Below are 23,132 nucleotides of genomic sequence, written 5' to 3'. Positions count from 1 at the left end.
ACACAATTACTATGTCTTAGAAAGTGCTATTATTTTTGCCAACTTCTAGTACTTGTTTTTCAATGCCCACCATCATTGTAAACCATAGGCTGATATCATCAATAAGTGCAACCTCGATAGGGCCTCTTTCTTCTACATCTTTCCAAAATTTTAAGTAAAGATAATCTTGCTCACATTTACCTTGGACTCGAGGAACTCATGTAAAACTCGGCTTATCAACTATGGAAATCTGACTCAATGTATCGACTACAACATTATACTTTCCTTTACGATATCTCGCTAAATGTTGAACTCTTGAATCAATTCAACCCCTCTAGCCTTTTGATCTTTCAACTCAAAGTGATTGCAGCATGGAATATGGCATAGAGTTGTATATAGTTTCTCTCTCTGGATGTGACCCTTGGCATGTTTACCAAGATGCAATGGAGCCTTAAATACCCTTTTGGCTAGTGCTGATATGACAGGGACTCTTGGAGAGATTGGTTAGATTCTACACTGGGGACTAGGCCATGCATAGGGTGGTTCCACAAACATACTGTGGCAGCTTGACGATGGTGGACCATTCACTTAATATAACATTCTTGGATTGAGGATTGTAATCTTTTGAAGCTTTGATAGTTCTCTTTTGTTAGAAAAGGGAGCGGAGGTTGCTTACACACCATGGAAAGAAGTCCATGAGATGGGCCCTTTTGCTCATTGCTCAGAGCTTGTCCAGCCCTCGATTGGCAACCTGGTTATGTTCCTTATGCTGCCCAGATGGCAGCTTGCATGCTGCTTATGTGGCAGCCCTGTAAACCTTCTGAGTTTTCCCCCTGTGGCATCTCTGAGTTCATATCGGTACACCTCCCTCTTGCTCTCCTCATTTGGGGCCTCACAGGTGGGGAGGTGACCTAACTTTTTTCACTTTCAGCGATGAAATTTCAACTTTAAATGCAATCTGGCATTTAAAAATTGGGATTCACGATAGGCGATTCTTGCTGTATATGCATACTTATAGACGACGTGGTGGTGACAAACAAGGGGCTTTGCATTTTGTGGGCATACACATATTTTGAAGAAATTTAAGGTGTTTGGCAAAGGGATTTTGTAATCCAAGGTGAAATATTTCAGTCTAGAGCTCCGTGGCTTGAAAAAGGAAAGGTATAAGCAGCGAAAGACTTTCTCCAAGACATGGATCAAAGTTTGAAGCATGTTGAAGATAGACTAAGAAAGCTAAGATTGAGGTAAGAGTAATATGAATCCTCACAGAAGAAACAATGATTTAATGAGAAAGTGTATTTGAGAGTACATGAATCGTCTGAAACCTTGACTGAGGAGTCTCAAAAGTTGTCTCCAATGTATTGTTGACTATTCACAATACTTCAGAGGATTGGTGAGCTTGCTTAAAAACGTGAAATTTCAGCTTGATGATATACATGATCACTTTTGATCTCTTTGGCATAATCTCTTATTTCAAGAATAGTTCTTTCTTTTGTGAGAGCTTTGTGCATAAATTTGGCTAACATAGTCCTAACTGTTGGTATGACAGGGTCAATGCCCGACTTATGAGCCCCCATATGAGGACAAAGGGCTTAGAGATATAGAAAGCATCCAGTACTTTAAGCTAGTTTGTTGGTGATGAGCCTACTTCAAAGTGAAAGTATGGTAGGAGAGAGGATGCTTGTGGGCTTGATTTCAAACTATAGAGCTTCCACATGAGCCAGAAAGAATGCTTGATATTAAAGAAACATAGAACTTTTCAAGAATATTTAGTAAAGTGGAAAGATAGTTGAGAAGAGAATGGTATTTGGGAAAGTGTAAGCGACCCAAAAATGGATTTCCTAATACTGTTGCTGAGGATGTCAACTCTTTTTAATCCTATTTAGGAAATTAGGGGCAAGAAAGTGTGGTCATTGTTTAATTAGGAGGCTTGTAGTGCCTAGTTAGTACTGTAAATACTATTAGTACTAACCTAATGTCCTATGTGTGTCAAGATTCCTAAGGGAACTAGCATCCGTTTAGTAAGGTGACCGAGCTTAGGGATAGCAGCTAGTGCATTTGGAATGTAACAGTCATGGAGTCCAGCTGAGAGTGTTGGCTGGGTGAATGCAAATGCATACGCTTGCTAATGTACACTTGTTATGTTTTCTATTGGAGGTCAACTGTATTCATATCCCTTGACTGGTGGACAAGCCTAACAAGAATTGAAGAGGCAATAGTTGTAGTGGAGACATTTAATATAATTAATTGATTCCTACACCATGATGCATAACTAATTAGCTTCATAGATTTGCATCAAGAAATTTATGAATATCTTAAGACAAAGTAGGGTTTAATCAAATAGCTGAAGTAACACAAAGTTTTCTATATAAAAGAGAGAGTGAACTAAACTGAAGTGTGATGTATTGAATTGAGGGGCCAGGTTTGAGGTTCCCTTAGTTATTAAGGCCAATCACATATGTAGTTTCAAGGACTTTTGTTGAGCTAAGTGTAAAAGTAATATGAGCTTTGTTGACTAGCAGTGTGGCATTATTGTTCTTTTCATTGGAGCTTACCTTACCTGATGTCTCTTTATTGGAATGATTTGCTGCAGGTCTACGAATTGCTGCAGCTTGAAAACGTTGAGCAGTCATAGGGAAGCTATTTTGGAGGATTTAGTGGTTGCCCTTGCTGATGGAGCAGCAGCTTTATACTTGGAACTCGTTTCTGCAGACATTTTGTCTGGCGAAAGTGGATGGTCAGATGTGATTGCACCTTCAATTTCTTCAACGAGGATGCTTGAAAGGTTCAGGAATGAGGTAGCCATCAATAAAACACTCTAGAAGAAGGATTTTATAAGGAACTTATTTGATGGCAAGAGTATTATGTAAGTGTGTGTGCACTTTTCTTTTTAGATAGGCCATTAAGACATTAGGGTATTTTCATCGATCCTTAGACTGGTTTTCTCCTGTTCTAGCTCAACCCATAAATTTGTTTATATGGCAATCTGATGATTACACGATACTGACAGATAAAAGAATGTTGAGAGTTGTCTTTCGAAAAGAATTGTTTATTTATATCTCATTCATATCATAGCGTCCTTTCTTAATAGACTTTTTAAATTGTTAAGTATTAGTCTAAAACTACCAATAGTGGAGTTGGACTACCTAGTCATTTTCCAATTGAGACCTATAATCCTTGGTCAAAAGAACTCACAAATGAAATCGAAACACTCGCTAGCTTTAATTATTTTCTATACTTTCCCTTCATTATATTTAATGGCATTAAAAACTTCCAAGCATTTGTATACGATTGGAGATTTTTTGCTATCAAGACAAGATTTGTAAAAAATTGATCTAACTTACATCACTGGACACTGATTACTTCAACGGGCTGCACGGTTAGTGGCTAGCTATGTGATCTAACAAGAATTTTTTGCTATCAAGACAAGATTGTAACAATATGGTTAGTGGCTAGCTATGTGGCCTCTAGATTATATAAAGGGCGGGTCTCGGATCTTTGTATAGAAAGGACATATTCGAGCTCGGATGGTTCGCCAAACAAAGGTCTGATATTGTACCGTAACGTTCTCTAGTTGTACTCATTAGCCTCATGGTTATCTGTATGTGTGGAAGCTAGTCAGCCCAAAAACGCTATTGTTATCTCTAATCGTAAGCTTGCGAGTGGAGTTTAAGAAGATAATGAAACGTTCAATTGATTGCAGAAAGAGAGGAAAAGGAAAATAAGGTAGAGGAAGCTGGGCATATAGACCACCAGCATGACTGCTAGCTCCTGTTTCGGACTCTCTATAGGTGATGAGCCGTGAGATCTGGAAACGGATGGTTGTTATTGTAGCTGGCAACCAGCTCTTTGTTGTATGGTTTTTTTAAGCATTAATAGAATTTACTTCTTCTTGCAAAAAAAAAAAGATATCATCTACCTCATGCTGGAATGGGTGGGTTTTGGATGGGGGAAATGGCAACAAAAGGGGATTGGGAGAGGCGATGTGTCATGTGCTACCAATGGGTCAACAATGACATTACCAAGGTCACTATTTTGACCAACTTGGGTTGCCTCATGTAGCACTTCAAATACAATGAGCAATACACTCAAGCTTGCCCATGCCAATAGAACACCACGACACAATTAAGCCAGCTGAAGTGGTCAAGAAGGCGCATGGTTATATGCACATGATTGTGTTACTAAATCCCAGCGAGGAAAGAAAGTGATGCAACATCGATGTTGAAGAACAGGAAGAATGTAAGTGCCCAAACAAAACACTTTTTTCGTGGACGAATGTAAGTGCCATGTTTAGAATCGCCTCGTATAGCTTCCTCTAGGGGAAGAAAACTATTGTGGAGCATGAGGACTTTGCAGAGACTGGAAACCTGTGATTAATGCAGTATAGTTTCAGCTTTGAGGCACTGAACTTCACACTTGGTCAGATTATAAAGCAGCTCCTTCTAGCGTCCTGTCATGGATTAGTCATCATCTAGGGTGGTTAGATGGGTGTGATTGTGGATTCTTGCTCCTACAATGATTTCTGGTTTCATTAGAGGTTGGTTTTCGCTGTTGGATTGGAGATACTAATGCTATTAATGGGTGGCGGTGCTTGCGTAGGGGAATTACTTCAGTTCCTTGAGGTTCATCATTTCAGCCACCATCTTTGGTTGAGTTTTTGGCATCTTGTATGGTTCTTGAAGAGATATTTATCCGTTGTCTCTAGTGGGGCATTTTAATAAAAGTACACGTACTTAGTTCTGAATAATATTTTCACTCCGAAAGGAGTCTGTCATAAACGTGTCATTATCTGTTTAGTAAGTCCTAGATTTATAGGTTTCATCTGAACTTCTGATATTTTTATTGCAATCAAAGCCAAGTGTTATTGAAATAGAGAAACATTTCATAGTTCTCTCTCTTAAAGGGGTTGATGAGCGATTTCACCATTTGTGCAATGCGCTTCAGTGGAAGCAATCTTTAACCAGGAATTGTTCACACAAAAGAGAGAGAGAGAGAAAGAACATACAATATAGATATGAATATGTACAGCTCAATCAGGCTAAAAACTGAAGCTCCACCATAGGTACAATATTTAGAAACCACGCTCTCATCTACAGGACGTGAGTGGCCTTCCTTTGTGTAGATAAAAAGTCAAAGAAGTGATGGATCCACAAGCCTCGTGTGCCTTTTTTGGCAAGTGATGGGGGTTCCCAGTCTTGGATGAAAACTCATCGTCTTTGTGAGCTTGTGTCTCCATGACTTTCTTTAGGCGTTCCCTGTGATGCTCTAGTTGCATGTGTGTAAGGGTGGATTTGTGTTTTCCCAATGCAAACTTATTTGGCATATCTTGGAGAATACAAGCCACCTTCGTCTTTTCTTCTTAAATTGGATGATCAGAGGTTTCTCCTTTGAGGCATGCTTCGTGACTCTCCATGCATGTTGACAGATTTTTGGCCACCCTGAATTTCTCCTGCGTCTTGGGTGTGTCCAAGGTTGCATCTTCCTTAACTTCAATCACCTTGTGGTAAAGGGCTTTATTCTTTTAACAGACGGTGGTAATGATGTGTCACCCCTTTTGGAAGACCATCTATGGTTTATGTCCCTTGACCATCTCGGCTTGTTTAGTGCGTGCCTTCTTTTGGCCTCCATTTTTGCTTCCATCTTTTTAAACTCTTCCATAAATTTCCAGGCATGTCTTAAGTGCAGGAATTATCATCCCTTAGAGCTCCCAAGACATTGGAGTCTTCCGCCCGTGGTTCCTTGTTTGAGTTCTTGCAATTCAAATTCAAGCACCTTGATAGTGAAGGCTTGCCCTTCCACTCATTTTTTCAAGACATCATTCTCCTTCTTGATGAAATCAAGTACATCACATTGGCTGTCCAATTTGTCCATGCATGCTTTCAGACATTTACAACTTTTTCCTAAAGTCACGAACTAAGTTGGGTTCTTATTTGATGGGGGCAGTTTATTGAAGGTATCTTCCATTGCCTTCGTGGGCCCTCCCCACTGTGCAAGTCTCATCATCCTGTAGGCAAATTTTGTAGTCTGTGAGCTTGCTGCCGACAGGCAGCCAATGTGCTGCCCACGTGGCAGCCCCCTCCTATCTTGGTCCACCTCCCCCATGCTTTCCTCATATGGGGGCTTACAGATGAGTAGGTGACTTCCAACACTTTGGGAAGAGACTCGTAGTCTTTGTCCCTATCCAGTACAACTTGTAGAGACTCAGTTTTTTTGCCGAAAAAACAGTGCTGGTTATATTACTTCGAGAACAAGATACAAGAGGTCAGCTTATAGCTGACGGCTGCGTTCACAAATCGGACGCAGCCCTAAAAGGTAGCAAAATAAACCATCCTCTCACGGAATAGAGACTCAGTTTTGCCCTGCTTTGTTTCCACAATACGGATTCAGAGACCATTTGCAGGAGAGAAAGCCTCCAAACGGAAGGCATTGCGCTTCATATTTAAAGTCTCTAACAAAGCTTTATACTTACCATGTTAAGAGAAGAAAGCTCACCCTCGGTGGGGAGATTTGCGATGAGGCACTTGGCTTAAGATTAGCTTCAGAAGGATGAGCTTCTTGCTACTTGGCTTGACGTTTCTGTGGTGCCTGGTGGAGCTTAACCGTTTCCATCTTGGGAAACAATTTTCTAATCCACGGGTTTCCTCACTGCCTTCAAACATTCCTCGACATGGTCCATAGAGTTCAAGGCCAAGGTTGAGGGAGCCCGCGTGGGAAATTCGAATAATCAGGTGGAAGCGTGTCTTAAGAGAGTGGTGAAATGGGTGGTGAAACTATTCCAAATAGTGGTTCCACAAGACACAGCAGTAAAAATTGTAGCAGCAAGGGTGTTTTGTACGAAGTTGTGTACAACAGGTGAGGGAAAGGCTGGGAAGTCTCTGTGGGTAGGGTAAGGGGACTTCGTTTGGGGGGGGGAGAGAGAGAGAGAGAGAGTTTATTAAAATCTTCGGAAGATCGATGGGTATATGAGACTGTGAAAAACTTGGTACAAACGAGCTGTGGTAGTGGAGCTACTAAACGAGCATCCACACCAATGCAAAATGCAAAAAATGCAGAATGGTAGTACGAAGTCCTAAGTACGACATAGTCATGTCGATGGTCGACTATATATCAATCTCAGCATCATCATCATCATCAGCAGCAGCAGGACATTAGGGTGGACGAGGCAATAGGGGCATGAAATGGGCAATAGAGTGCTGTTGGCCACTCAAAGGTGCAGTCCTGTTACATCTCCTGGTTGTAGCTCTGCGTCTAACCAAGGCTACTGTGAACCCCGTCGGTCGGGTTCGACTCTAAACAGGGAGGGGATGTCCCCAAGTGTGATCTGTGTGTCAACCCTCTGTCTGAGCTGTCGGGTCACATGCTCCAGGTCATGGTCATGTCGAGGCTTGGTCTCATGGGGGTCCATGTGATCTGGCTGAAAAAACTTCGTGATAGAGCTCTAAGAGGGATCAGCCAAGGAAAAGTATGCTTTTGTCTCCGTGCTCGGAGTATCCCTCGCGGTGTCTGAGTACCCATGAATGAAACCTGCCAAACATCGCTGGTTTGGGTAGCAGAGGAATTGGGCCAAAATCCCATAGCTATCTTTGAAGAGGCAGTAGAAACGCCCTCGGATCTCATAGTAAACAGGACACCTGAAGATGAAGTGCTCCTCTGTCTCAACCTCCTGCATGTCACACAATGTGCATATGCGCCTCTCCCTGGGTAGTTGCTCTGCTCTGCCGCTCTTGATACGAAGTTTGTGTGAAGAGACCTGGAACTGCCCAAGAGAGATCCTCAGTGAGTGGAGTAGGTAAATTTGCGTGTATCCTGGTGGGTCAATGAAACCCTCTGCTGTGATGTGTAAGAAGTCATCTCTGTAGAAGCTAAGCTTCACTGGGAGTTCACTCGGTCCCAACCAGGTCCGAAATGTGTGTAGCTGTAATAGACCCTCACGGATAACCTAGTTGACCTCGTGTGATAGGAGGGGAGAAAACGGAGCATCCATGCTGTACTGGAAGGGAGGTAGTCTATCCATGTGGAGCCCCAGTCGCTCAAACCATATCTTTGTGCGTGCATACCAGCACCTATGGTCCCCTCTTGCTGTAAGTGCCATAGAAGAGGACAGAGCTAGCCATGGTAGCCTACTACGCCCAGAGGTGTAATCCCCATACTCCCTGACTCAGTACATATAGGTGATGACCTGAAATGTAGCATCTAGCTGTAAAGGGGGTGACCCAAACTCAGCCTGAATGATCTGGTGAGGAACGGATGACTTACCTCGAATCATTCGTGATAACATGAGAACCTGTAGCTGCTCCACACTAGCCCACTCTGTATCCGACAAGTCTGGTCCCCAACATGGACTGTCGTACATCCCCGTTGGACAGACCAAGGAGTCAAAAAGCAACCCTTTGGTCCGTGGATCCTAAAAGTGCGAGCCGAAGCACTGCCTCTCTAGTCTGGCCAATGAAGCATATCCTCTGCTCAAGCGTGCCTGCATTGCGGGTCTCATGTAAAGATGGATCTGGAAAAGACAATCCCAAGATAAGTGTATGATGAAACTATCTCAACAGGTGACCCGATCAAATGTTAACTGCTTTTGGTGCATGACGGCTCGAGATGTATTGAAGATCATGACCTTGGTTTTATCGAGGTTGACCTTTAAATCATGAGACTCACCAAAGGACTGTAGTGCGTCAAGGTGTCTCTGGAGCCCCTCTAATGAGGAAGACAAGAGAGCCACGTCATGAGAGGGGAACGAAACAGGAAGAAGAGCAAAGGAGGAGAGAGTGAGTGAGGGAGAGAAGACTCAAGTGTGCGGGTGTGAAGTGATGAGCCACACCACAAACTCATTAGTTTTTATTAGGATTAGGTTTTACCCTATGACTGTCTTAAGACAGTCATAGATGTCTTATCTTTAATAAAGGGGTGGCAATGTGCCTTTACCCCAACAACCTCCCACCTAAAGGCCAATGTGCCTAAGGGGGAGAAAAGAATAAAAAATTACAGCAATATACAGTTACTGTATACAAGACCATAAAATAAGAATGGTCTCATCCTAATCCCATGATGTGGCGGCAATGTGCAAACCGCTCAGTAGGCAAGCTCTTAGTGAGCAAATCTGCAGGATTATCATCAGTATGCACCTTCACAAGCTCAAGTCGCTTGTCTTCCAGTACCTCCCTGATGAAATGATATTTCACATCTATGTGCTTGGTCTTCTGATGAAAGACCGGATTCTTTGCCAACATGATAGCACTCTGACTATCACAATGCAAAACTGGCATATCTCCTGTAATGCCCAAGTCTCCCACCAGCCGAGTAAGCCATATTGCTTCCTTGCAAGCCTCAGTGGCTGCAACATATTCAGCTTCAGTAGTTGACAGTGCAATGCATTTCTGCAACCGAGACACCCATGATATAGCACCTCCTGCAAATGTGAAAATATAACCGGTAGTAGACTTCCGGTTATCTGCATTCCCTGCATAGTCTGAGTCTGTAAAACCATGCACCAATGCATCCTGCCTACCATAGCATATGCACAAGTCTTTGGTACCCTTGAGATACCTCAAGACACCTTTCACTGCTTCCCAGTGCCGCTTGCCTGGATTTGCCATATACCTGCTGATGACTCTCACCGCAAAAGCAATATCTGGACGAGTGGCAACCATGGCATACATCAAAGATCCAACTGCAGATGCATACGGAACCTTGGCCATTTCAGCCTTATCATCATCTGATCTGGGGCTGTCCTTACTGCTGAGTTTTAAATGTGGAGGCAACGGGGTACTAATAGACTTCCCCCCCTCCATTTTAAAGCGCTGCAGTACTTTGTCAATGTACTCCTTCTGTGACAGAAACAAAAGTCCCTTGGACCTGTCACGAGTAATCCGCATGCCAAGAATATGATTTGCATCACCCAAGTCTTTCATGTCAAAAGACTTATGCAGTTGTTTCTTCAAAGCACTAATCTCATGCTGAGATTTACTGGCAATAAGCATGTCATCCACATATAGAATGAGTAGCATCAAACTGCCATCCTTTGCCCGTTTGGTGTACAAGCAATGATCGGTCTCACACCTATGATACCCTTGGGACTGCATGAAGGCATCAAACTTCTTGTACCATTCTCTTGGCGCCTGCTTGAGTCCATACAAGCTCCTCTTGAGCTTACACACAAGCTGCTCTTTCCCTTTAACAGCATATCCCTCTGGCTGACTCATATAGATCTCATCATGGAGATCTCCGTGAAGAAAGGCTGTCTTCACATCCATCTGACATAAATCCATGTCGTCATGAGCAACAAGAGCTAACACTGCTCTCAAAGTAGTCATCTTGACTACAGGGGAAAAGATCTCATCAAAGTCAATGCCCTTCTCCTGCTTAAATCCCTTGGCAACCAATCTGGCCTTATACCTCGGTAAAGCATTTGAATCCACTTTGACTTTGTAAACCCACTTGCATGGCAAAACCTTTCTGCCTGCAGGTAGCTGCACCAAGTCCCATGTATCATTTTGAAGTAGGGAGTCCATTTCTGACTGCATGGCTTTCTCCCACTTCTTTTTCTCTGTTCTTCCCATAGCTTCCTTGAAGCTGGAAGGCTCACCACAATCTGTCAGCATGATAAAATCAGCCACATTATTGGCTCCTGGAACAAACCTGGCAGGAGGCCGTTGTACACGGGTGCTCCTCCTAACAAAATGTTCCGGATTAGGCTGCTGTCCAGCCTGTTCGTCATGCATGACGGGTGGCTGGACCACCATATCTGGCTGTTCTACAGCCCCATCTGCTGGCATATCCAGTGGTGCATCATTGGCAAAATTATCTGGCTGATTTTCAGCCTGTATACCCTCTTGAACAGGGTTATCTGCAGCAGCTAAATGGGCATTCTTTGCTGTCCAACATCATCATAAATAACCCTCCTGTATTCCACAGGTTGCACGGGTTCCTTGTGTACACTATCCTCTTTAAAGATGACATCATTGCTGCGTATAATCTTCCGTTTAACGGGATCCCATAACCTGTACCCCATTTCACCTTCGTCACCATAACCCATAAAGATGCATCTGATAGACTTTGGATCTAGTTTGGTGCGAAGTTCTTTGCGTACATGAGCAAAGCACTCGCAGCCAAATACACGTAAGTGCTTATATGAAGGTGGCTTGCCAGACCACACCTCCTCTGGCACTTTCAACTCCAAAGCCTTGTTTGGCGACCTGTTAATAATGTGAACTGCTGTTTGCACGGTTTCTGCCCAAAAGCCATGGGGTAATGCAGCATAAGACAACATACATCGAACCTTCTCCTGAATAGTTCGATTCATCCGCTCACTTGCACCATTTTGAGATGCATTATGAGGGGCTGTGAGTTCCTGTTTGATGCCCTTAGCTTGGCAAAACTGCACAAAAGCATGTGACACATACTCACCCCCATTATCGGATCTGAGGCATTTCAGCCTACGACCTGTCCGATTCTCAACCTGAGCGACAAACCTCTTGAAAGCATCTAAGGCATTGCCCTTATGCTTCAAGAAATAGACCCACACTTTGCGTGTGGCATCATCAATGAAAGTAATAAAATATTTTGCACCCCCTAGTGATAACTGTGGCATCTCACACAAATCAGTGTGCACTAGATCAAGCGGTGCTCTATTCTGGGGAGTTCTCCTCTTATGAGGAGTCACAGAATGCTTGCCAAATATGCAATGATCACAAGTAGGCAAATCTGAAAAAGAAAGAGACGGCAGATAACCCAAACGTGACAGTTCTTGCATTCCTTTAACAGACATGTGTCCCAACCGGCTATGCCACAATGAAACCTTTGGCAGCTCGGTTATGGCAACAACATGATTACCCACACTGGAAACATAAAGAGGGTACAAGGTATCACTCTTAAAATCCTCAGCCACTACAGCCTGGCCATCAGTAATCACCCATTTGGAATCCCCAAATGTGGTGTGGTAACCACTGTCATCCAATAAGCCAGTGCTAATCAGATTTTTATTGATTTGCGGCACATGGCGAACACCATCAAGCATAAATATGCGTCCATCAGGGAATACTATCTGTATACTGCCAATCCCTGCAATCTGACATGCATAGTTGTTCCCAAGATGAACAACTCCATAAGTACCTGTGTAGGAAGTAAACCACTCCCTATGAGGAGTAACATGAAAAGAAGCACCTGAGTCCAAGAGCCAGGTGTGCATGTCATGGCCATCAATAACCAAAGCATGTGCTATTACAGCAGAAGAGCATAAAACATCATGTATGTCACTGTCACTGTCCTCTGCTGCAACATTCACTGCATCCAAGTCATCTGCCTTGGCCTTGCCTTTGCCTTTGCTTCCATTGCCTGCATCCTTTGTTTCAGCCTTCTTGGCTTTCTGATCCCGTATGAACTTGAAGCACTTAGACTTCACATGTCCCTTCTTGCCACAATAAAAGCATTCAATATCCTTTTTGCCACGGGACTGACTGCGGGATTTGGACTTACTAGCAGATCTCCCCTTCTGCTGAGTCCTGCCTCTATCCTGTACGTGCAAGGCATTTGAAGACTTGCTGCTCGCATTATTCTTCCTGCTCATCTCCTCCATAAGGAGAGAGCTCTCTACATCAGCATACATAAGAGTGACATTCGAATTTGACAGGGTGGTCTTGAAAGTGTCCCAACTCTCAGGGAGGGTACACAGCAAGAAAGTAGCCTTGAACTCCTCATCAAGGTTCAATCCCTGTGCAATCAGCTGTGTAAAGATGGCATTGAACTCACTCAAGTGTGAGGTCATAGCTGTACCTTCCTTCATGCGAAGATCAACCAGCTTCTTCAACCAATAAACCTTACTGGCTGAGCTCTTTTGGGCATACAATTCTTCTAGCCTCTGCCATAGGCCATAAGAGGTCTTTTCAGCCTGAACATTGAACACAAGAGTATCAGAAATAGTAAGCATGATAGCTGCCCTTGCGGACAAATCAAGCTCTTCCCAGTCATCAGCTGCCATGTCAGATGGCTTGACACCCTTCACCCTTATGGGCTTAGAAATCTTCTTTAACAGAAGTACATTCAAGCACTGTTCTGCCCATAATGCATAATTGTGTGCTCCTTCCAGTTTCTTTATGTTCAGAATTGAAGATTCACTTCCCCCTGATGCCATATCAGATAAGGAAAGTACCTGTAGTTCAGAAAGACTGAATAAAATTCTGATTTCTCAGAAAAAACCTGCTCTATAAAGAGCCAGGAGCACTCACAATAGTGCTGTTTTTTTTTTTTTAAAACTGTCAGAAAATCTGCAGCAAAACAGAAAATTCCCCCAGTTACTGTACCTTCTGAAACACTGTACCGTGCTCAAAGAGGCATAAAAACAGTAATTTCAGAATGCTGCAGCTGCTCAACAAGTGCTTTAACAGTGCATAATCAGCTGACAAAACACAAACACTGCTGTACTGGCTGTACTGATCACTTCTCCCACCTCAGATGAGGTATTGCACTGAGTTAATATGCATAAACCACTTGGCATACACCCCAAAAAAAAAAGACACTTCAGCCTGTCACAAAACATGCAACAGAAAATGGGATAAATCCCAAGCAATCACCCTTCTGCCAAGGGGATAAAATGCATCTGAAGATCTCTGTCGGTAACCCAAGTGCTATCAAACAAAATCTGGGCAAAAGCCCCTTGATCTGACACTTGAACCAAGTGAAGAACACCTCAACACTGAGGTAGCATGCAATGTGAAAATCTCTCTGACAAAATAAACCAACAGTGTAATGCAAATACTGCCCTGTGTAGAAAAGCCATACACAGATCCCAACGTACAAACACTCAATGAGGAACCTTTTGAGCACTGTCAACGATGGACAGTTAGGGACCGAGTAAACTCGATGTGCCCTGGCCAAGCGTGGCTCAACTGAGGTTCTCTGAATGTTGCACAAGAAATGTGACCTTCAAGAAAATGTCACCTCCACACTGCGGAAATCGAGGCAAATGTGTGCTCTCTGGCACCACACTACCTCAAGGCATACAAAGCATCAACTGCCAGGCAAAAGCCCTATGATCTGCTCACCCGGAAACTGAGATTCAAGCCCAGTAAAAGCATAAAAGTCCTCTGCAAAATCAAGGCATTTCCTTCACGAAAACAGATAACTGTGCAATCAACCACACACTGTGGTTCTCTTCACCTCAAGCACGAGGTAAATGAAGGTACTTGCTGTACTTTCAAGAAAACACAGTTTTAGAAGTGAAAGATTATCCTGAATGAAGAGCAGAGAGCTCTTTCTCCTTCTCTTCTTCAAAAAAAAATCTGCGCCTACTGTACTTCCTGTACCTGCGCAGTGTACGGAATCCCAGAAGAGGGGAAAAAAAAAATTTCGAAAGTTTTCCCCTGATGCAGCTCCCTGCAGGTACGGCGGCGTCCGTACTGTACGGACGCCCGTACGGCCGTGTACCTGCACGAACCTGTGCGACGAACGGAAGAAGCCCGAGGGCTCAACAGCTAGCAGCTGCTGGCGTGACGCGGCGCCGCCGCCCTGCTGCAGCTAGCAGTTGCGCTACTGCCCGCGCCCTACTCCGTGCCCGCGCCCGCGCCCGCGCCTGCGCCCTGCTCACGCTGCCGCCTGATGGCTCGCGCTGCCGCCTGCTGGCCTGCGCTGCCGCCTGCTGGCCCGTTGGCCCTTGTGGAGGCTAGGTAGAGGTCGAGGGGGGTGGGTAGGCTAGGGTAGAGGGAGAGGAGGCTCTGATACCAGTTGAGAGGGGAAGGAAACAGGAAGAAGAGCAAAGGAGGAGAGAGTGAGTGAGGGAGAGAAGACTCAAGTGTGCGGGTGTGAAGTGATGAGCCACACCACAAACTCATTAGTTTTTATTAGGATTAGGTTTTACCCTATGACTGTCTTAAGATAGTCATAGATGTCTTATCTTTAATAAAGGGGTGGCAATGTGCCTTTACCCCAACACGTCATCTGCGTAAAGCAATATCCGGATCAACGTGCCCGCAAGAGAGTAACCTACCCCTCTGTGTCTGCATCACTGTCTCAAGTGCGTCAATGTAGAAGCCAAACAAGGTAGGTGATAATGGACACCCTTGTTTGACTTCGATAGTGCTCATGATCTCGTCTGTCCACCTAGATCTTGTCCGGAGTCTGCCTGAAACTCTCTCGTAAAGTACCACAACAGCCCAAATGATCTCTTGGTCATAACCCAAATCCTGTAGGTGCCGTATGAGGTGGGCTCTCGGAATCATGTCAAATGCCTTGCTGAAATCCACAAAGCAACAATAAATCCTCTGCTTCCGTGCCCTCACCTCCTCACATCTGAGCGTGAGAATGTGGTCCATTGTTCCATGATCACGCCGGAATCCGGCCTGTCCTGCTGCTCTAAGTCCTCGACATTGTGCAAATCTGTTGACCTCGGAATCAATTATTGATGCATAAGCCTTAGACATGACATGCCCAATCCTAATGGTCCTGTAGTTCTTCGGGCTCATGGGATCCCCTGCCTTGTGGATGGGTGAGATAGTGTTAATGGTCCAGGTGCGTGGAAACGCCAAACAGACAGCTTCATTAAAGAGATTTGCTAAGATCGGGGCTAGTAGGAGGTTAATCCCATATGCAATGAACTCAGTGCATAACCCCTCATGATCCTTCGCTCGGCCATTATGAAGTTTCATTACGGCATCCTTTAGCCCCCCCCTAGTGAAGAGGGTGCAGGATGTGGGGCGTGGAAATGTGAGAGGTTAGGGACTTGCTGATTTGGGATGTCATAAAGTGTGCGTGCATAATCAAACCAGATTTGAGTGCTAGTGAGTGGTGAGGGGGACCGTCCCCCTAGAAATCTCTGCCAAAAGTCCTTAAACAAAATGTTCGGTAGCTCCTCCTCGTTCCGGCAAACGAAGTCTAGTTTCTTTCTACGCACCAGTCTACGGTACTCGCTTAGCGTCTCTAGTTCACTCAGAAGACTGTTTTTGGTTTTGAATCTGAGCTGACGGCGTAAAGCCTTACACTCATAATTTTACTAGCTATTATAGGGTATGGTTCAGGGGGTAGTGGAGGGTGGAGCGGGTGGTGTGGGGAAAAGCGTGAAGGGCAGCCTCGTGTAGTGAGCGGGTGATCAAGGCAGGACAATTGTCTAAAAGGGGTATGAAGTCAATAAGCGAGAAGTATGTACAGACGGTTGGAGTAAGTAGGTGAGTGATCGCGGTCAAAGCGTATATCATGGTAGGTGGAGTAAGAACTCAGTGGGGTGGAAGGTGCTGTGCGACAAGGAGTGGAAATGCTAAAGAAAAGATAGGTATGATCAGCTCGTGGAGGGAGAGGTGCTATGGTGAAGTCAATGATGCGAGATGTGAAGGTAGGGGATCCCATAATGTAATCAACGCCGCTGGAGCCTCCCCCTTGTGGACAACACATGAAACCACCTGAGGTGGGCCATCTGTCAAGACCATTATAGATAATGAGATCATGTATCCTGTGGAGCTCTAATAGGGCCTGTCCATAAGATGTGAATGAACCTCGTTTGTCAGCCGAAACCCGTAGCATACCTACCTCCTCAAGGTCAATGTCTGGCAGTAGAGTGGAATCATCCATGAAGTCGAGGAGTGGCACTTCACGGGTGCCTGTCCTTGTGTTGAAGTCCCCCACTAGGAGGACTTCTCTGCGGCTAGAGAAGTGAACAATGGATTGATAAAGAGCAGCAAATGGAGATGTCTCATCCTACCTCGAATATCTCTGGCAAAGTGGGAGGTCTCGGGGGGAAGTAACAAACTGCAACAAACAGATCCCGATTGTCCATGTGCCGAATCCGGATCCAAAGAAACGTGGAATGTGCATCTCTCTGCTCTACTGAAATGGTCCCCAAAAGTGTGGATTTGAAAAGGTCTGCGACTCCACCTGACCCTCGAACTCCCCCTGCATCCCTCATCTCATCTCTATAGGCAGACTCCCATGTATACCTGCTGACTACTGGAAGTGGGCGCTCTGGACTCTGATGTGTCTTTGTATAAAAGACTATGTTGTGACCTGTATAGGATTCTGAGAAGTTCCCTGGTTTTGACCATAAGGTACCATTACAGTTCCAAATGGTGCAGGATAGGGTCTCGGATATCTGAGTCTCATAGACCCTGCTTCCTATGTAGGGGAGGGGACTGGTGTCCTACGGGGGCATGTAAGAAGTCGTTGTTGAGAGCCTTACTGGCTCTCTGCTGTTGCTCCATGAGGGTAGCCGAAACAGTTACCCTTGCGGGTTCCCGTTTGGCCACGTCAACCCATCAGGATGTCTTCTCAATAACAGGTTGCATGCTCGCAATCTGTGCCTCGACAACCGGGGTACTCCTTGAGATTGTGTGTATGGTTGTGACCTCCTGTCGGAGCTGCGAGATATCTTGTCTGAGTCCTTGAATGAGACCACCTTGCGCTTGAATGGCCTGAGCCTGCTCCTGTTGGGTTGTCTCATGCTATGGTGGTGGAGGGGGACGTAGTCTCCTTGATCTTTGCACCCACTGAGCTATGTCCAGAGTGATCCCTCGTCTCGGACGGTCTTCTCTCAGGAAAGCTGTGATAGGTTGGACCTCAATAGAGTGCTTTGGTTGCTCTCCGTGTCGTGGGTGGCCTCTGCAACTCTCTATCGGTAATCCATACTGCGCGCATATCAGTTATCTCCTTCCCCTCCACCCCACTGTGTCCTGGAGCTGACTCAAATGCATAGATATCTGACTCGCCGCTGTGCCTGGTCAGCCTCTGTATCCTGTGGTCTAGTCGTCTCCTGCTACTTTCTGATCTGTTGTAGTAGGGTCTTCCTGTGTCGAGCCCAATCCAAACCTGGTCATGGAAGTGGATCGATTGTGATAATGGGCCGAAGCCTCTCCCATCCTGATAGAGACAGTGGTATCGCCCCCATATCTTGTAGTAGGTTGGGTAGGCGTAGAGAAAGTGCTCCTTTGTCTCAATCCCTCCCAATGTGCGTAGCATGCAAATCCGCTGCTCTCTGGGTTTTTCAATAATCTGTAGTTTAGATTGTGTAGCTTTGCTTGCTTGTCCTTATTTTTGTTGAAGATTTATATCGAGTGCTAGGTTGTATACGTGCTGCTCTCCCTGTCTCGATCCTCAGCTGATGGGATGAAATCCGTATCTGTCCAATAGCGATCCTCAGTGCATGTGAGACTCCTCTGTCCTCGAGATGCTGGGGTTTGATGATGAATCCCTCCTCTGAGACGCTTAGGAAGTGGTCGCGGTAGAACTGGTTCTTGGTGGGGAGTCCGAGACGTGTGGAGCTGGAGGAGATCTAACCTTATGATACAGTTAATCTCATCTCGTGGGATCGACTCATGGGGTGCATCCATAATGTAATGAAAGGGAGGGAGCCTATCCATCTGGATCCCGTGTCTGGAAAACCATGTGGATAAACGTGCATACCATGTGTCCTCCGTGCTCTCAACTAGTTGTCTGGATGACTCCAGGGCCAGCCTCGGTAGTCTCCAGTGGGGTAAGTCCTAGACCCTATGAATGAATGCCACTGCTTGGAAGATGGCATCAGTATGCAGTGGTGTCATGGCGAACTCTACGTGTACTATCTCATGCGAGACTAAGGGCTTGCTTCGAATCATCCTAGATCCCATAGTTACTCGTAGCTGCTCAAATCTCCTCCACTCTGTTGTCGGTAGATCTCAACCCAGAAGGGTGCTGCATACATGGTAGTCAGTTGTAGTAGCGTGTCAAAGACCCAACACTTCGTGAGTGGATCCTAAAAGTGTGCCTGGAAGCACTCTCTCTCCAATCGTGCCAAGGTACCTCACCCCTATGTGAGTCGTGCATGGGCTGCATGTGTCATAGTGAAAAGGGGTCTTGTGAAGACTGCTCCCAAATATGTGTAGGACTGCACTATTTCCACTGGCTCGTCTCGATAGGTAAAACTGAGTCGACGAAGCACTGCATGTGAGGTGTTGAAGACCATAACCTTGGTCTTCCCAAGGTTGATTGTCAGGTCTCTCTCTCTGCAGAATACTTCTAGGTCCTCCAAATGTCTCTGCGGTCCCTGCGTTGAGGATGAGATAAGGACTATATCATCAGCATATAGCAATATCTGTATCATGAGATCGGCCAATGATGATCCTTTGCCTCCTAGGCAGTCTATGAAGGAAGTGATCTCATCAATGTAAAGGCCAAAAAGGGTCGGTGAGAGGGGACAGCCCTGCTTCACTGCGATCATACTCTCGACCCAATCCAATAGACCAACTGGGGCACGAACTCTGCCGCTAACTGATTCATATAGGCTCATCACTCCCCATATCAGTGTCTCTGGAATCTGTAGCTCCTATAGTCTCTTGATCATGCGGGATCGTGGGACAGTGTCAAAAGCCTTCTGAAAGTCTACAAAACATGTGTAGACCTTCTGTTGTCTATATCTCGCCTCCTCAATGATAGCCCTCAAAGTGAAGACGTGATCTAGGGTAGAATGTTGTCTCTGGAATCTTGCCTGTCCTAGTGCCCGCTGCCCCCGAGCCTCTGTAGACAGCTGAGCTCCCTCTCTAAGACTGATCCATAAATCTTGGCCAGAGTATGGCCAATCATGAGGGTATTGTAGTTCCTAGTCTCCATAGAGAGAGAGAGAGAGAGAGAGAGAGAGAGTCTAAAACAGCATGCATTTTAATATTTCTTCATGCAAAATGCAGGTTGCTTTACATAGCTGGCTAAATGAGAATTTTCAGTCAGTTACTGCTATGTTTGAAGATCGGTTTGATCTCTGCATTGTAAAGGCTTGTAACATGAACAACACTCATCTTAAACGGAAGAGCAAGAATTGTGCTCGAAGCCTGGCACATGCAGAAGGTCCACCCAGGCTGGTCCTTGATCGCCTAAAGCTTCCCGCGAGGCGAGTCAGAGAACTAAGGACTTTATCAGGCTGGTAAATTTCCACCGATCTGCCTTTTTTTAAAAGTTGAATTTATTGTCTTTTTGGTATTGCCTCCTATTTCAAGGGGGAGGAGGAAAGAAAGGTGTGAGAGAAGCTGTTTATCTTACTGATGCGATCATACATATCATACAGAGTTGTTCATCCAGCAAGTTCTTGACAGCAGACCTCTGTATTAAATTAATGAATGCTAAGAGAACATGGAAATTGATTCTCTAATGGTGTAGTATGTGACTGTTAATGCTGGTTATAGTTTTTCTCTGTGTATGGATACCCAATTTGAATCAGATACCTAATTAATTCATTAACAATGTTCTGCTTAAAATTAGCCAGATGGATATGGCTCAGAGCTGTGGGTCATACCACTTTGTTTTGTCTATGCATTACCGCAACTTTCTAATAGAAATAGGAGAACCAGATCAGACTAACTTATGCCCTGACTTTACTGGAAGTTATTCATGCATGTTGATTGAATCACTTCTCAATTCTATTTAGTGAGTGCTTTGAGAGTTAATGATGAGTTGTCAATGTTTTGAATTAACAACAATTCTCTGCTGATGGTAGGTGTGTTAGCATCCAAATTTTCGCTCTAATCTCGGGTTCACCTGCAGTTTTCATCGAAAACAGAAAACTTAGGAAAACCTTGATTAAATTTTTGGCATTTTGTGAGCAATCTTCAGAGAATGTTAATTTCTGGGTAATCAAACTAGTTTTCATTAAAGTGCAGCCTTTTACCTTGTATTGAGATGCCTGGACGTTGCAATGAATTTGGATGATGTTGGAAGCACTTAATTATGGGGAACTATGTAGTTTTAACTTTTTGCTCTTTATGGGATGAAGTGGTTATTGATGTTATTCGCTGCAGGAGATACTTTTACAGCTTGTATTTGGAGTTCTCAGACGTGGTGGGTCCTCTATTGAAAGCTATTGTGACAAAACTTGGAGAGGGAATTTCCTTCCTGCTTGTTATTTTGATTGGCAGATCACTGGGTCTCATCTATCGGGGTATCAGGCAGAGCATTCAATGGACTTCAAAGTAGAGAGTCTCGACTTGTGTTTTGTGGAAAATGAAGCAGCATGGGACTCCCGCATGGTAGCAAATTAAAAATCGAGCTTAATGCTGGATACCCTCAACATTTTCCACCTGCTGTTATTGCTTTCCTCGGTTTTTGTCATTCTCAATCATGGCCATTCAAGAAATTCATTATTTGAGCTAGGGTGAACATGCGCCTGGTGCTTCTACAACAGGTATGTTTCAAGAGAGATTGCCAGTGGCTAGAAACCATAGCGTCACAAGACAAAATAACCTCAGTAGATTTGAGGAGACCTCATTATACAGAGGGATTTTTCAGGGTATCATCACTTCTTGTTTATTAGAGCTCTTCAATTTTTGGCAGAACCATCTGCAGAGCTTCTCTGTTGTGTACATCTCGTGGTAAATTGTCAAGCTCATTCTGAGCTGCTTTGAGGAATGAAAGAGAATCATAGTTTTTATTTCAACTAAATAGGCAGTTTGTGGCTTACTAGGGACTGCTTTGGCGAGCTAACAGATTGCCAAGTTTCATGATTAATGGAGGTCTATTTCGTTTGTTGTTTCGGGATGGAGATTTAAAGGCTAATGGACATCAGGTATACATATTCTGATTGTTTTTGAAGCAAGAACTGTGTTTGTATTCATCTCATAACAAGTAAACTCGTGATGCCAGCCATGCAAGAGGGAAGAATTTCAGAAACTAACGCTAATGTGGTTTTGAAAAACTTATCTTCTTTCCACAATTTCAAGCTAATAAATAATCCATAAGCAGGAAAGGCTTTATGTGGCATCCTTGCAGAAGAAATGTGTAGTGACTAGCTGATTCTGTCTTCTGAGGGAAATATACGGAAGTATTAACATGGACACACAGTTTTTTCATCACTCTGGGGTGAGTACAGAGGCTGTTTCTTAGAAGGCACATCTGATGTTGAAGCTCTGCGTTTATTATGTGTGAGAAGCTTGGGATCTCTATCTCTGGGTATTGCAGACTACCTTTGTCAAGGATTCACTTGTCTGATGGATGCAGTCAATGAGCAAAACTGATGTTTTCTTTAGTTAATGCAAAGAAGTGATCTGGTTGTTTGTACCTTCCCCCTTGGAAAAAGAATTCGTAAAAGAAACCTATTGGTAAGTTCCCCATTGATTGTCAAAGTTCTTTTTTTATGCTGCTGGCGTTCTTCCCCATTGATTGTCAAAGCTTTTTTTTGAATGCTCTTTCTTGGTAAATTTCAATTGATTGGTTAGAGGTATTTGTCCGTGTCTGCCTGCTGTTACCAGATGTATCTTCTTCTTTTTATGGGTTCGAGACCATATAAATGCCCTAATGAGTTTATCAAATTTTTGCCAATGGGCCTTTTGTAGGACAACAGTGACAGTTAATACATGCTTAACAATGCAGCTTCTCATCAAGTATTAAGATTTTCAATGTGTCACTATTTCAACATAACCAAAATTTTATCATGCAATCATTGAAACCTTAACCTCAATGGCACTCTCCCACGGAGCACTGTGCAGTAGTATGAGCTTGTCGTCTTTGAGCACTTGTTTCTTGATATGATGGCCATGCCATGCCTTTTCCGTTGGATTACGACAAGCATGCTTTAGCTATACAGACACATAGACATGGCATCGTTGATCTATGTAGGGAAGGGACTCATTAGTGTTAGCGTCTTTAGTCCTTTTTTTAAGAATCTAAGAATGGCTTTTCTTTTTGTATTAATCTTTCCATCTTTAACATGACCTTCATCAGTTTTTGAAAACTTAGATCAAGACTCATGAGATTGGTTAAGAAGATCAAGTGGGCTGCTGATTTTATCGTGCTTGGTTTTTTCATTGGATATCCACTTTATGGGAGAGAACCACCTAGTTTGGAATAATATGCTAGAGGATCATCTTTGTCACAGGTTTGCAGTGGTTGCATCAGCTTCTTTATCGGATAGTGGTTGGTTGGCAGTAGCAACCATGGTAGGTAAAGTTGATTGTCACTATTGATATCATGTGTCTTGTAATCCCATTCTTCTTGTTTAAGATAATCTTATTTGATTGTAAGACACTGTGTTGCTTGGATGGAGTGCTTTGCATTTGTTCAAGACTTGGAAGTTGTCAGGCATATAACTATTCATGACAAGCTCTTAAGGTTAGCTATTCCATGCATGCTACATCTTAATTGAGATAATCTTATTTGATTGACATTGTGTTGCTTGGATGGAGTGCTTTGTATTTGTTCAAGGCTTGGGCGCTGTTAGG

General features: G+C 44.2%; 2 protein-coding genes across 2 annotated transcripts in view; both read left to right on the top strand.

Annotated features, from left to right (window-relative positions):
- LOC147887972 (phosphoglycolate phosphatase) overlaps nt 1-22,038 on the top strand; it is a 60,225-nt gene extending 38,187 nt beyond the window's left edge. The window contains exons 8-10 of the mRNA XM_087393265.1: nt 2,573-2,777; nt 19,614-19,846; nt 20,718-22,038. Coding sequence (XP_087249391.1) covers nt 2,573-2,777; nt 19,614-19,846; nt 20,718-20,892 — 613 coding nt within the window. The 3' untranslated portion in view covers nt 20,893-22,038. The remainder of the gene's footprint in view (nt 1-2,572; nt 2,778-19,613; nt 19,847-20,717) is intronic.
- Nucleotides 1-23,132, top strand: part of LOC147887970 (pentatricopeptide repeat-containing protein At1g06140, mitochondrial-like) — a 197,711-nt gene that overhangs the window by 77,785 nt on the left and 96,794 nt on the right. The window lies entirely within an intron of this gene.

This window comes from Dipteris shenzhenensis, chromosome 22, assembly GCF_047967505.1.
Source record: "Dipteris shenzhenensis isolate YYH24624 ecotype China chromosome 22, Dip_SZ_1.0, whole genome shotgun sequence".
In the NCBI taxonomy this organism is placed as follows: domain Eukaryota; kingdom Viridiplantae; phylum Streptophyta; class Polypodiopsida; order Gleicheniales; family Dipteridaceae; genus Dipteris; species Dipteris shenzhenensis.
Note: the sequence above shows the minus strand (reverse complement) of the source record. Positions and strands in the feature narration are given on the sequence as shown.